The sequence below is a fragment of the Nannospalax galili genome, unplaced genomic scaffold, assembly GCF_000622305.1.
Source record: "Nannospalax galili isolate Female #2095 unplaced genomic scaffold, S.galili_v1.0 scaffold620, whole genome shotgun sequence".
Lineage (NCBI taxonomy): Eukaryota > Metazoa > Chordata > Mammalia > Rodentia > Spalacidae > Nannospalax > Nannospalax galili.
The window spans coordinates 867919-883804 of NW_008346824.1; the positions used below are offsets into that span (position 1 = coordinate 867919).

General features: G+C 38.8%; 1 protein-coding gene across 4 annotated transcripts in view; it reads right to left on the reverse strand.

Annotated features, from left to right (window-relative positions):
- Window positions 1–1747: 1747 nt before the first annotated feature.
- Window positions 1748–15886, reverse strand: part of Tmem71 (transmembrane protein 71) — a 38691-nt gene continuing 24552 nt past the window's right edge. For 2 of the 4 annotated variants that reach the window (XM_029568361.1, XM_029568362.1), the window contains exons 7-10: window positions 15043–15118; window positions 7460–7508; window positions 7291–7376; window positions 1748–3322 (exon numbers count right to left, since the gene is read on the reverse strand). In XM_029568361.1, coding sequence (XP_029424221.1) covers window positions 3307–3322; window positions 7291–7376; window positions 7460–7508; window positions 15043–15118 — 227 coding nt within the window. In that variant the 3' untranslated portion in view covers window positions 1748–3306. Of the gene's footprint in view, window positions 3323–7290; window positions 7377–7446; window positions 7509–15042; window positions 15119–15886 lie in introns of all 4 variants that reach the window. The other 2 variants (XM_029568363.1, XR_003851113.1) reach the window with 2 other exon arrangements.

A 15886-nucleotide genomic window follows, 5' to 3' on the forward strand; every position in this document is an offset into this window, starting at 1 on the left:
AGTCTCCATCTTGCTTTCTCCCCCAGTGGATGGAGGGGCAAGGGCTTAAAGTTCCTAGTGTGTAATGATGTCCTGCTCCTTTTAGTGGCCATCCCCCATTCTGAAGATGTCCAGGAGTTCACCAAGAGTATCTTCATTAGCCTGGAAGGCACTTTTGCCATCTGGAAAATTCCAGTGGCTCAGCAGCTCTGTGTATGATGCTCCTATTATTCTTGTCGTCCAGGAAATTACCAAGGCTTTAAGAGCTCTGTGTTAGGAACCTGAGACGGAGACTGAGTCGGTAATACAGGGTTGGAGGCAGTGATATAGGGTTGGAGGCGGTGATACAGGGTTGGAGGCGGGGCATGAGTCAGTGCTGAGCTGGCTGAAAATCGCAGTGCATACTGCCTGCCATGCTCCATGTCTGAAAGGAGTCATATCTTTTTTCTTGACTGCCTTTAGTTTTGTGGGCCCAAAACACCAGCTTTCTGAAGCCCAGACAATCTTGTTGACCAGCAGATGCTTTCCTAGTCTATTTATCAATTATGAATGTCTTGTGGTAACCTCCCAAAAGAATTTATCTTGTGGCTCTTCTCCACTAAGAATTGACAAAATGAACTTGAGATAGTTGCAAAAATCAACAGAGGCTCATACTCTAAGCCCTTCAAACTGGACTGTGAAGAGGAGATCGGGTGTAACATGGAATCTTAGCATAAGATACCTCTAACACACATTTAGAGTCCCTGGAAAATGCATGCGTAGATATTTTATGTCTTTGGTGATGCTGGAAGAAGAGAGGCTATGAAAACTTTGGACACCTTGGAGCAAAAGGTCATATTATCCTAAAACTTAATCAATAGCTACTTTTGAAGCCCCTTGGGGACAGAATAATCCCTTCAAGAAATGATACTGTGATAATGGGGTATTCAGATGCAGAAGAATGAAATCAGACCTGTGTCTTTTACCCTGTGGCATAAATAAATACAGAAAAAAGTCCTCTTTCTTGCTATGGTTTCAAGGGATTCAAGGGTTTTGACAGCCACTTGATCACATTGCTGTAGGTCTGTGGAAGGTAAACATCATATAGAGAGAGAATGGTAAAACTGCTGCTTACCTCATGGCAGCTAGGGGAAGCAGGGGGCTTGTTGAATGGCTTTGGAAATGATTTTTTTTCCACTACGACACTGAATTCTCAGGCAACAAGAACAACAGTAAACGTGTGGGAGTATACTAAATTAAAAACATGCACAGCAAAAGAAAAAGCAATCAACAATATTTCTAAAATATTCATAAAATATTTAGGAAATTCATGCAATTTAAAGTAGAAACATAAAGTCAGCCATGGTGGCTAATGTTCGTAATCCCAGCGCTCATGAGACTGAGACAGGAGGATTGCCATGAGTTCCAAAGCCAGCTTGAGTTACATAATTCACATAGTGGCATAGCTAGCTTTGGGCTCTAGAATAAGACCCTGTCTCCAAAACTAAATATAAACCCAACCAAATAAAAAAAAACCTAAACCACAAATAACCCAATAAACACAGATGAGCAAAGGATACTAACACTCAAGGTCAACAGAGGAGTGAAAAGGCATATGGACATAAGTAAATATAAAATTCATATAATACATATTTTATGTAATTTTCTGGTGACTCCACTTACTCATTAGTATAATTTCATTCAATCGAAAATGTACTGAGTGCAAAGGATATTGCATTAGTTACTTTTCTCATTGATGTGATATGACAAAACACCTGACGAAGGTTACTTAAGGAAAAAAGGTTTATTTGGGCTTGAAGTATAATGGGATAAGTGCATCAGGATAAGAATTCATGTCAGCTGGAACCAGAGGTAACTGGTTACATTGTGTCCACAGTCAAGAGGTGGAGAGAGATCATGCTGATGCTCAGCTCTCTTCCTCCTTTCTTCCTTATTATTTAGTCCAGGACAGCAACCCATGGGATAGTACCACCCATATTTAGGGTAGGTCTTCTCTCTTCAGCTAAACAACCACACAGACATACCCAGAGATGTGTCTCATGAGTGATTCTAAATCCAGTTATGTTGACAGTGAAGATTAACACATATCATCACAGATACAAATAGTGTTAATATGGTATTACCACTTTAAGTGAATATAATTTTATATGCACAGGGATTTTCCATCAGATGATATGATCTAGAACACCCTCTGCAGATCATATCTGCTCTGTGTGCAATTTCCCAATGAGAGCTATAAAAAAACAGTATCTTCTATAACTCCAGCCAGTTATACAGCAGGACCATTTTCATGTGTTTCAAAACACTCTAATATTTCTATTTTGCCTTTAAGAGTTTTTCATATATCATATTTTAACTGCAATTTGAGGTAAAGATAATCATGATACTCAAGGAAATTTTAAAACAGCGAAGAAAATGATTCTCTCCTCCTCACTTTCCATTAATGATGAGCTACTTTCTTGGTCTTTTTCTCATTGCCATAATGAAATACCTAAGGCTGAATACTTACTAAATATTCATTTGACTCACAGCTCTAGAGGTTCAAAAGCTTGTTGCCAGAATCTGCTTCACCCTAGTAAGAGTTTCATGATGAATGGCTTCACATCACATAAGGAACTTTGGAGGAAAAATATCACATGACTGGACAGAAATCCAGAGAGACAGACCAGGGAACTTACAAGGGTACTTGAGATATTCCCCAGGCCCCGTTTGTTAAAGTTCCTACCACCACTTAACATTGCCACACCGAGAACCAAGGCTTCAACATGGGCTTTTGGAGAAAAACCATAGAACCTACTGTCACCAACTAATATCCATGCACTTTTGAGAGAAGGATAAACTTTAGCAAAGTTATATTTGCATGTATAAACTGTGCTATTTTCTGTGAAAGCTGTGTTAATTATACAAGCTTGTTTTCTTTGTTAAATTACGTCAGGTCAGCAAGCAAGGCATAGCTGCATGCTGGCAGACAGAAGCCTACATGGTTAAAAAATCTCACAGAATTATCTAACGAAAATGAATGTCTCAAGGACCACAACCTTGGGGTTGTACCTCCAGGTGGTCTGTCTGCTGTCATTTTCCCCTGTCTCTTCACTTTCAACTGGCAGTGGTTGCAAAGGAAAGGCAAATTAATATTATTTTCAGGAGCCTATTATCAGTACAAGTTGAAGTTGAAGTTTTCTTTATTATTATTACATTGTCAAATTAACTTTTTTTCTCGATTATCCATTTGTTCATTCCCTTCCAATAAAGCAGTTGATTTCAAGTAGAGTGAAAATCAGACAGTTTTCAGATATTCAGATTAAAGATATTCATCAGAGGCATTCCTCAAGAGCTGTCAAACCTAGATTAGAAAAAGGAGAAAAGAAATGAATAACTCATACACAGAGAGAGAGAGAGAGAGAGAGAGAGAGAGAGAGAGAATGCAGTGTCTAATCATTCACAAATAGCTTGAACCATCCCAGCTTTGAAAAGTGGAGACACAACTTAAGTTCACTCTACATTGGTTTTCCCTCTAGTGATTTTCAGTGCCCTTTCCGCTGAAACCAAGCAGGTTTTAACCCCTAAGCTCACCTTGGAAATTAGATAATTACCATTTCATATTCTTTTTTCATGTGCATCACCCCTGGAATATAGCCTAGAAGGTAACATGCATGTTTTGGCCCTGTCCTAATTCTCTAAAGTTTATTTGTTCACTCATCATGTGTTTGAACCTAACAGTAGAGGGAAAACAAATGTGTGTTGGTTGGTTTTGAACTGTTAGTACAACCTAGAATCACCTGGGAAGAGAGCCTTACTTGGGGAATTCTCTAGATCAGATTGGCATGTGAGCATGTCTATGTGGGATTGTCTTGACTGTAAATTGAGGCGGGAAGCCCATTAGGACAGCACCATTCCGCCCTGTGTAAGAACAAAGGAGGCTAGCTGAAAGGAGAAAGCAAGCAATGAAGGATGAGCTTATTCTCTTTGCTCTTGACCATGGCTGTGAAGTGACTAGCTGCTTCAGTTTTTGCCTTAATTAACCCTCAGTGGTAGACTCTAATCTGGGATTGCTACATAACCCAACAGAAATTAAACTAGAGCAGTGTGTTTTCCTGCTATGCTGCTATGAGGTCATAGATGTGTAGAGCATGCACAGAGATGCTAGTACATTATCAGATAGTTGTGATGAGTTTCCTTAACAAGGGCTACTCAAGTATTGGTAAGTAGAACAGCCCACAACTGCAGACTTTAAATCAGAGGTTAAGGCAGGTGAAAAGAAATTACATTGTAGCATGAAAAGTCATATGACTCAAGAGGAATCAAATGTTAAGGAAGAAGCACCTAATCTTATCTATCCCTGCATAATGCAAAATGGGTGTGGGAGGGCGGCCATGCAGGTGTCTGGTGAACTGAACTCAGTGTTTGCCCTCTGTTTTCTTAGACTCTCATCACTGACTGTTAGAAGAGACTTATGAGTCATTCTTGACTCTGTATGAATAACTATGTATTTGGCTTAACAGCTTCTGGATTCTGTTTATAGAAAAGGGAAAGGGAAAGAGTTTTAATATCTTTAATATACAGGCACAGGGCTCTTGGCTACAAAAATATACTTCAAGAAATGATACAACAAATATCTCTGAGTTGACGAATATGTAAAGAGTACCCACTATTTTGAAGCACTGGGCGGATACAAAAATGAAACCCAGAGTCCTTGTTTTCACGGGTCTTAAATACAAGAGTGTGTGTACATGAAACTGGTGAGCAGGAAATGGGAAAAGATGGGGTGGCAATAGAGAAGAAGGAGTTGAAGTACCATGTAAATCATCAAAGACGAGATCTTATCCCACAAATGAGGCTGTAGATGAGAATGTGCATGATAGAAATGCAATCCTGATGTAATTGCTTTAAGTACAGAACAAATTAGGAGTCCAGAGTAGTGAGAAGGGCCAAAAAAGCAACTGGGACTAGTACCTGTGACAGGCCAGATTAGATAGTGTCTCTTCCCGGAAGGTCTGCCTGCCTACACTCCACACCTCCCCTTGTCTGAGGGGCTTTTATGCAAGATTGTCACCTTGCCCATTGCATGCATGTGACTCTCACTAGACTCCAAAATATTGAGACTTGACATGTGCCTTGGTGTTTTGACCTTGGCTACTTGGTAGATACTTCTTTCTTGTCTGTTAAGCTGAACTGGGCACCCCATTCTGTATAGAGCTGGTTCCCAGTAAAGATTTGACAGGTTAAGTGATACCACAAATAGAAAAGTGACGGTTACAGAAATCATTTTTTCCAAGAGATTGTGCAAAGAATCATCCAGAAAGTTGTTTAAACTGAAGACCCCTCAGGAATTTGGACCCAGAATCCCTAGCATCAGGGATAGGAAACAGCCCTTTCCACAAGTTTCCTCCATGACTTTAGAGCACAGAAGCCCCAGTCCCCACTTTGAGAAACTTACCCTCACCATAGAACTTCCATACAATATAGCCATTTGTCTTTCCAATTAATTTTACATTTAATTAAGAAACAGAGAGAAAGGATTTATATTATTCTCACTGACAAACCACAACAATAATTTCAGTTCTGAAGTTTGGGTTTTAAAAGAGCTCTTTTGCTGAAAATTTATTTACTTATTTATTTATTCGTTCATTTATTATTTTTTATTTATTTATTGTGGTACTGGAGATCAAATCCAAACCTTGTGCATTCTAAGCAAACTCTATAGAACTGAGCTACATTCTAAGTCAGCCCCTTGCTTGTCTTTATTTTGGTGAAATTAATGATCAAATCTAGGGTCATGAGCATGCTTGAAAACACTAAAATCTTTTGATTAGTCAGTTCTATTAGCCTAGCTCTGGCTGGTGGTCATCCTGGCATCCAGACTTTAGCATCTGGGGAACATGAGAGAGACAGTGTGGAAAGAATGTGAGAGCCAGAGGAAAGGAGGCATGCTGTGAAACCTCACCTTGCAGACATGACATATCCCAATGGATGCACTCATGGGTTCACTGTAGTTGTGGTTGTCTGAAGAAGATCTGTTCCAGACTGGGCCCATCAACATTTCATCATGGAAGGGGGAAGACCTCACTAGGCCCACACTTCCCTCAAGCACTTTTGACAATGAATGGTTAGGGGAAAGGCTGCCATTTCCTTCAATGCTGTGGCCACTGATCAGTTGTTCATGGTCCATTAAATAACCTCCCACCAATGCTCGCTCAGGCAACCCTTTTAAACTCAGTGAAGCTCACAGAAAACGACTTAAAAGTAAGATGGGGACTTGGGAAGAAGAACGGTTTCAGCAGGAGAACAAGGAGCCTGAAACTGGGTGAAATGGGATGAACGTGACTAAAATTTGATGTATACATGTATGAAACTGTCAAAAATAAAATAAAAAAAAAAAACTGAACCTCCCTGCAAAACTGTAGGTAATACTAGACAAGGCAAGCCATTTCAGCCTCCTCATTTATGACTGAGATCGTAGCTAAAAGGAGATAAATAGGTCTCTTAGAAGAGTTTTAAACAAATGTCCTTAAAATGGTTAAAGAACAGGGATTTGGGGTGACAACCCAGCACCCAATTATCTATTAGATTCAATAAAACTTAGCTGTATCAGTGACTGTCTCTAGAAACCTGATGGACTAGAAATTATGGAAAGCTTCAGTCAAACTAGCGTCGTAAACAAAATAAACCTCCACTCACCCCATTGTAATTTCAGAACCAAGACCAAGATTTCATAAACAGTGGCGCAGAGTCAAGTACAAAGGCCAATAAACTAATTTGACTTGTAGACTTTGATCTCCAAGCCACAGGAGCTGATCTCTAAAGTCACAACAAAGTGAAGGTCATTAACAGTCTGTCTTGCAATGCGATGGCACTCAGTGGCCTGTTTGAAATTCTGTGAGCATCTATCTCCCAGACCCTGGGAACCCTCTGAAACCCTCATTAGGAAAGTAAGATAGGGAAGAGAAATTCAGATTGTAACAGATCATTTTGCAGGCATTTTGCCAGGCATTTGAGAAGATGCACAACAAAGACATCTTAATATGAGATATTTAGAAAGTGCAATGCTATAAATCACTTTTAAAACAACTGAAAAGCAGGACACCTGTTTTTATATTATTTCTAAATTCTTGAGACCTTAAACTATAGTTCTATTTGTCTTAAGAAGAAATTGAAAAGCAGGATACAACAGTAACTACTACTACTAGGTTTTAGCAGTAACAGAAAGTGTTCATCAGGACCAATAGGCAGTTCTTGTAAGTGGTCCTCACCATCTAATCTCAGTCAAAACCCTTCTTTGGATCAGGCAATAATACCAGAGGTAGCACTTACCCAGCACAAGCGGTGGCTTTGAAATAACTGGCAAGGTTGAGAAACAGTGATTTCACAATATCTTGTATGGAAAAGAGAAATACACACTAATATAAATGACCAGAATTCAAGTGAAGCCTAAGAATTAAAGCAACAATCTGGGGTAAAATTACTTACAAACTATAGTTACCATCAATGGCCATGTGAAGACACTGACTAATTCTCCTCCCATAAGCCATCTGAAACAACAGGATGGAGTAGATTTAGCATATTAATCCTGAATTTTCAACACATATAGTGCTGTTTTAGACTGATATTGACAATGGTTTCAAGATTTACTATATAACTACAGTAATATGAATAATGTAGTGCTAGCAAAAGAGTAGACAGGTCAAAAGAGAGACCAGAGGACCCAGAATAAAAATATATCAATATAAGAAACTAATTTCTTTTTTAAAGACTAATTTCATTTTTAATTATGTGCATGTGTGTATGTCTATGTGGGGGTATATGCATGTGAGTGCAGGCACCCACAGAGGCCAGAAGCATCAGATTCCCCCTGGAACTGTAGTTACAGGTAGTTGTGAACCATCTGATATGGGTGCTGGGAACTAAACTTGAGTCATTTGAGAGACAGCACTTGCTCTTAACTGCTAAACATCTCTTCAGACCCATAAACTGCTTTCTCACAGTGATGTAAAAACTACTCAGCGGAAAAGACAGTCCTTTCAACTATGGTCTTGAAATGATTGGACATTTGCAAGGAAAAAACAAAAGAACATTCACATTTATATTATTTTATGCAATTAAAGTTAAAATGAGTCATAGACTAAATTATAAACCATAAAGTATAAAACTTTCAGAAGAAATCATAGATGAAAAAAATTAATATCCTTGTGTTTGGCAATGAATTATTAGATACAACACGATGTTCAGAGCCCATGAAAGAAAAAAATGATTAATTCGACTTTATGAAGATTAAAAAGACTTCTCTCTGGGAAAGACACTGTTAAGAGAATGAAAAAGACAATGCAGTCAGGAGAAAATACCTGAAGATGACAAATCTAATAAAGGACTCCAGAACAATCAAATGCAACAATAAGGGGGATGAATAGTAAGAACAAAGACTACTATCTGTGTATAGATAGTAGGTAGGTAGGTAGGTAGGTAGATAGATAGATAGATAGATAGATAGATAGATAGATGATAGATGGATAGATGATAGATGGATAGATAGATGATAGATGGATAGATGATAGATAGATAATAGATAGATAGACAGATGATAGATGATAGATGATAGATGATAGATAGATAGATATAGATAGATAGACAGATAGATGATAGATGGATAAATGATAGATAGATAGATATGGTGATGCCTTAATTAAACCTCTTTGTGTGCTGACTTAAAAAATAAATTAATAAAAAATAAAACAAAAAAGCAAACAAATAGCCCATTTAGATTATTGAAAAACATAAACACACATTACATCTCCTCAAATAAAATATACATCTGCAGATAAGCATTTTTTAACTTTTACAAAAACTTTATTGAGAATTTCATACATGCATATAAGGTGTTTTGATCAAATCCATGCCCACTCTCTCACCTCCAACATTGCCCCCCCTGAAAAGGTAACCCTAAAATCTTTTAAGGATTAGATACAAGCTCCCAAATACTTTTGGCATTTTGACTTTTTGGCCTTTGGAATAGAGTATGTTGCTAACAGGCCCAAGGACAGAAAAGCATTTTAAAGATGTTTAACATCATTTTTCAGCAGAGCAATGAAAATTAAGACACAGAGACCACTGTACATTTGTTAGAACAGCTAAGTCCCCCAAATGATCTTAACAAGTGACAGAGAGGATGTGGGGCCATGGGAACACTCCCTCATTGCTGAAGGGGAACGAAAATAGCACAAGCACTTTGGAACACAGTGTGGCACTTGCTTGCAAAATTAAAGGCAATTTTATTATCTTATCCTGAAATATTATTTGTTGGTGTGTACCCAACAGAGTTCAAGTCTTATATCTATTTAAAGTGCTTGAATTTCTTTATAGAAACTTTACACAATGGAGTTCTACTCCACCTCAGTGGATGGACTTGCACTGGGGAACATCTGGGGTCACTGACTTGAGGCGTTGGACTTTAATATGAATGATAGAGTATATGGGTTCCATTTTGGTGGGAGGGCCTATGGGAAGCTGCCAATGGGGACAGGTGTAAAAAGATGATTAGGATTGTTTGAGATATTCTGTATAAAATACACAAAAATTCAATAAAAACAAAAAATGTAAAAATTTTGCTTGTTTTGTTTTTGATACCAGGCTGGCCTTGATCTCACAGAGATCAAGCTGCTTCTGCCTCTTGAGTGCTGGAATTAAAGGCATGCACCACCATACTTGTCTCTAAATTTTCAAAAGTTTGAAGCAAACAAGGTACTTTCCAATAGGTGCCTGTATAAAGAAGCTGTCATGCATCTACACTGTTAAAAAACAAGAAGTTAGAATGGCACATTTATTATTGCTGTGGGTTGGTTCCTTTTCTTATAAAAAGGATGTGTGGTAGAAGAAGTGAATGGTTTCATACATTAATCATAAATATGAAAAATAAACTACGAAAAATAATTCATTATGGCAGAGTAGAGTTGAAAGAAGACAGAAGTGATGGGAAAACCTACAGCTCCACATACAATAAAATCAATTTGATATTCAAACTTACATTTCTACCTTCTTTCCTGCCCTTATGGGTGTATGTTTGTTTGGTGATAGCTAGATCTAAATTTTTTAAATATATGAAATAAAAGGGATTATTTATCAATTTATGTAACAGCACGGATGAGTCATAAATGCATTTTCCTACAAGAAAGGCAGACCAAATGGGCTACATACTTTTTGATGATTCTAATGTAGCAATTTATAAAGACAAGGTTAGGACTGAGAGATGGCTCAGTTGTTAAGAGCACTGACTATTCTTGCAGAGACACAGATTCGGTTCCCTAAACCCACATGGCAGCTAACAATTGTCTGTAACTCCAGTTCCAGGGTATCTGATGTTATCTAGCCTCTGTGTCTATCACACAAAAAAAGTGTATTTACATATGCAGAGGCAAAACATTCATACCCTTAATGTAAAAAACTAAAGCTTTTTTAAAGGAGACAAGGCTAGAGGGATGGGAAACAACTGGTTTCTAGCAGTTTCAGAAAGAGGATTATTTGAGTAGGGAAGCATAGAGGAGTTTTTGAGGATGGTAGAATTAATTCACACAGTACTATAATGATGGATACATGATATTGTGTATTTGTGGCATATCATAGAACTGGACAGCACTGAAAAAACCCTGAATTTGTGCTAATTTAAATGAATCTGGCATGATGTTAGAAAGCCCCAGATAAAATGCAGGCAAAGGAAGATAACTGTATCGCAAATTATCCAGCCTCACTGGAGGGAGAAAGAGACCAATCTAAATAAATTGAGAAAATAGAGTTTCAACTGGAACTCTAGACCAAAGATGGAAGGAATTAAACATAAACACTGTAGTTGGGTCAATAAGGTTGTTCTTCATGATGGGATGTGAGTTATTAATTTTTCAGCTTCTGCACATGCACAGTAGGACTGCATAAATGTACTGAAAGGTAGTGGGAATCAAGGTGGAGCAAGATGGTGAGGGGGGTCCTGGAATGAATCATGTGGTATTGAGTTAACATTAGATATGTCAATATAAAGTTGTATTTGGTTTACTATGTGTGTGCAGATACAAAATTTTCCATGTTTGTGGCCAGTATTCGTATATACAAACATATTCCTCATTCTGTCTACAGATGGGGTTTAGAAGCAATGATATCTCAGCAGCAATAAGTGGATCAAGTGGACCTGGGACCCAGAAAGATCCAGAGATTCTCAGAGAAATGGCCAAAGCCAGGACAGGCAAACTACAAAATGAGTCTGAATTATTTGGTATATAAAATAAGACAAATATTTTATTTATTTATTTTTAATTTAATTTTATTTTTTGGTATTTTTGAGACAAGGTTTCCCTGTAGCCCCAGCTGTCCTGGAACTCACTATGTAGACCAGACTGGCCTTGAACTCACAGAGATCTGCCTGCTTCTGCCTCCTGATTGCTGGGATTAAAGGCATGTGCCATCACGCCCGGCTCTTATTTATTTATTGTTAATGTGTATGAGTGAATCGTTTGCATGTATGCAAGTGCACCTGTGTCACACAATGCCTGAGGAGGTCAGAAGAGGGCCTCAGATTCCCCTGAAACTGGAGTTAAGACAGTTGTTAACTGCCATGTGGGTGCTGGGTATTAAACCCATGTCCTCTGTAAGAGCAGCCAGTGCTCTTAACCACTGAGCCATATCTCCAGCCCCTTGACAAATATTTTTTAAAGACATACAAAGGATGATGGAAATAATGAGAACTGATGATTCAGAATCTATTTTCTTGAAGAAGTAATATAGACTGATCAAGGAATTCAGATTATGGCATGAGGGTAACAAATTTAGGGTGATTACACTGTTGGCTCTACAAATACACCCTGTTTCATCAATTTAAAGGTTCACATACATTCTCTGAATTTAGGAGGCAATTTACAAATGATGGTCTTCCCGTCACTGTTGGCCAGACAATAGTATGTTTTTCATTTACTATGTCTTTATATGTTTATTTGTAGTTGCTATACTATCATGATTATAAGTGAAATATGTTGGAATTATACATACTGCTTTTAATTGCTATTATTTTCAAAGTTAAAGGAAAGATCAGGCATGGTGGTAGATGCCTATAATTCTAGCAATTGGGAAACAGAAGCAAGCAGGGTAGGAGTTCATGGTCAGCTTGAGCTACATAGAGAGTTAAAGACTAGACTACAGGAGGCCCTGTCTCAAACACACACACACACACACACACACACACACACACACATACACACACACACACACACACACACGTGCGCGAGCACACAGTGAAAATTAAAGTGTAAATGTATGTGAAAAGGGCACAGCTATTATTTCTGAAAAAGTAAAACAGCTTCTGATAGCAAAATGGGAACTATTTGAGCAAGAAAATTTAAATATTCAAACAAACTACTGTGTTGAAGTAGAATACCCGCACATAAAGTAAAAAACAAACAACAACAACAACAACCTCTGGGGTGAGAGGTAAGACGGCCTGAAAGGATAAGTGTAACCAGAATTTATTGAAGAATAAATTAATAAAATTACACACTAAAAAAATCTTTTAAGTATATACAGATATAGTAATTGTTTAAATTTAGATTTTTTAAGAGTTCCCTAATGCCCCTTTTCCTTTCCAGGATCCCATCCAGGGAACACACTATGCTTAGTTAATCATTGTGCCTCCTTAGGTTTCATTGGGCTATGGCAGCTTGATTCTGATGACCCTGCCAGCTTTGAAAATAGCTCAGATAATGTGCTGAATGCCCTTTAATCTGAGTTTTCTGTTTTTAACTCATGGCTGAACTGGGGCTTGAAAGACCACAGAGGTACAGTATCAATCCCACTGGACTACATCAAGGGCACATGCAATCAACAAATCCATCTCTGTGGCTGTTGACCTTGCTCATCAGAAGTGGTGCTGACCAGCACTTTTCACTGTAGGACTCCAATTCTCCCTTTTCTTATTCTACTCCTTGAAGGCAAATTTCTAAACACAGTTCACACAAAAGGAAGAGGAAGTTAAGCTCTACTTCTCAAAGAAGAGTGTATCTACATACATTAACCCAAAGAGAACAGTTCATTGATGATCCTGTGAATTACAAGACTGGGGTCCCTGATCAACTTGAAAGTCTGGAACATTCTAAGTTAAAATAATGGCAACCATGATTCCTCTGCCTGATTTCATCCAGCCATTATTACACTAATGCTCATTATCACTTTCCAACTTGGGGTATGTAATGCCGAACTTTCCAAATCTATTTTTAGCCACAGGCCCTCCTCCTTTTGTTCTTTTGGTCCCATTGTGATCTAAAAATGCTTCTCAAACCTCATAATTAAGTGGGAAGCTTGTTTTAAAATACCAGCTCTCACTAGACCTAAATTCACATCTCAAGGAAGAGAATCTTGAAGTTGGTATTTTAAAAAGCGCCTCCCCAAGAAATGGGGAGGTGCTGGACCCCCAGGAGGCAAAACTAGGGTCTAGGTAGCATTTGGCCACAATAATCCAAGGACTATAAAGGCCCCAGGGCTTCACTATTCACTTTTTGTTTCACCAATTCAAAAATACCAAAGAATCCATCACTGAGGATACAGAAGTAAAGGAAAGACAAAGACATGATATCCCTTCCTCAGAGCGCTCACCGTCTTTTCAAAATTTTAATTGATTAATTTATGTGTCTCTGTGTGTGTGCATGCCGTGCCACACTGCATATGTGGCGGTCAGAGGACAACTTTCAGGATCTGGTTCTCTCCTTCCAATATGAGTCCTAAGGGTTGAATTTAAGAAGTCGGACTTGTGTGGGAAGCCCTTATGATTGAACTCAAGAACTCAGGCTTGTGTGGGAAGCACTTATACTTGCTGAGCAATCTCACTGGTCCTGTTTGCTCACATTCTTATAGTGAGAACTAGATCATCAGTACTTAGACAACTGAACAATTAATACTTGGTCAGGGGTAGAAAGTGCCCTGAAGAAAAAGAAAGCAAGGTATGTGTGATAGGGACGGTGCTGTGCTCTCTACAGATAGTTGCCAGGGAAGGTCTTTCTGATACTACATTTGAAAAGATTCCAGAAGAGCAAAGCCATGTGTTTAACTGAAAGAGACTTGGACCAAGCATAAGGACTAACACTTTCAAAGGCCCTGAGGCATGAACAGGCTTAGTACTGATAGGACCTGATCATTTCCTAGACTTTTGGGCAAAGAAAGGTCAAGAAGGCAGGAGAAGAGCATGTAGGACAGGATGTAGAGCTCTAAAACACCTGAACTTGGGACCGAGCACTGTGTATCCTGTGATGCTAAGCTGTTCACATGGGACAGACACTTCATATGTGAAAGTAACTTGAATGCTGTCAGAGGCAAGACTAAATCATTTGAATCACCCCCCCCCCCCAAAAAAAACCAAATCATTTGAATCCCCCCCCCCCCCCAAAAAAAAGCCAGAAGGCTATGAAGAAAGGGTCCTTACACATGAGTGCCTGACAGCAACTGTTCCAAAAGATCCTGCCCGGGACCTCAAGTTACCAGGAAGCTACCACAACAATACACACAAAATACTTCTACAAGGACATCTGCCCGTCAACTGTCTTTCAACCTCAGGCTAACATCATCATTATTATCAGTCATCCTGCAAAGACTGTTGTATCAAAATACTTGATTCAGTTTTGCTTTACAAACACTTTCCTTACCTCACCCTTTAGAATCACCCATGGTCATCTGTGTATTCCTGCGTGGTACTCTGATAATCTAATAAGCATCTAATGCACTTGAAGTTCCCAATAGTCCAGACTTCAAGTGCACTAGAATGCCCCAGAAGGGAAATGTAGACTCTGTCTAACCTGATAGTCACTGAGTCTTTAAGCAGAAGCTGACACATGATAAAATCCAATTTTAATCAATCAATTCTGGTTTTTGCATGCACCGTTGGAGGATGGGGGAGGAATGTGAGACACAAAGGGCACTCTCATAACAGGTAAGTTTTAGCTGTAGAGCTACCTAATATGATTTGTGAAAGGAGGCAAGGAAATCATCCATCAATCACAGCTCCATTAATTGTGAAACACTACTGCATGCAAATAAAACTGGAGTTACCTTGCACATGCAGAAACGATTAAGCATGCCGTAAGCAGGACTGCCTGAAAGGAGACCTTGTACATCAGATTGGCTTCTGCAAGAAGAACAGAAAGAAGTGAATCACAGATCGTTGCTGATTAAATAATCCTAGAAAAACAAGTTCCTACTAAAACTTCTCCATGGTTTTCAAATGTATGTCAGTTTAAGCAATTTGTCATGAATAACAAGATAAAATCATGTCATGTAGGACTGGAGATATGGCTCAGATATTAAAAGTGCTTACTGCTCTGACAGAGGAGCTAGGGTCTATTCCAAACACCCACATTTCAGTCACAATCTCCTATACCTCCAGTACGAGAGGATCCGATGTCCTTTTATGGCCTCTGTGGGTTGCTGCACATGTGTGGTGCACATAGACCCATGTACACACACACACACACACACACACACACACACACACATACACAAATAACTATTTTTAAAAGTCATGTCATGTTATGAGGGTCCATTGAAGAGAAAATTTCCACAGATGATAAAGTTTCCTCCCTCACAACACAACAAGAGACTATGCAGTTCACACAGGTTTGGACTTGTTTGCTGTAATGTCAGGGAAAGTCTTTGGAGTTTGCACTAAAGTCAGAACTCTAAAGACATGATGATGAGTAAGCGTGTGGCAATTGCAACAATAAAAATGTCTGCAAAGTTCAGAGTGTGTTATAATTTACACTTTGGTCACATCAGCTCATTTCCTCAGCCCCCAAACCATGCAAGGTGGGACCATTATCTTAGTTCTGCAAATGACAAGACCAAGACTGAGAGAAATGATGCAATAGTCCCAGGTCAGAAGGCTATGAGTGCCAGA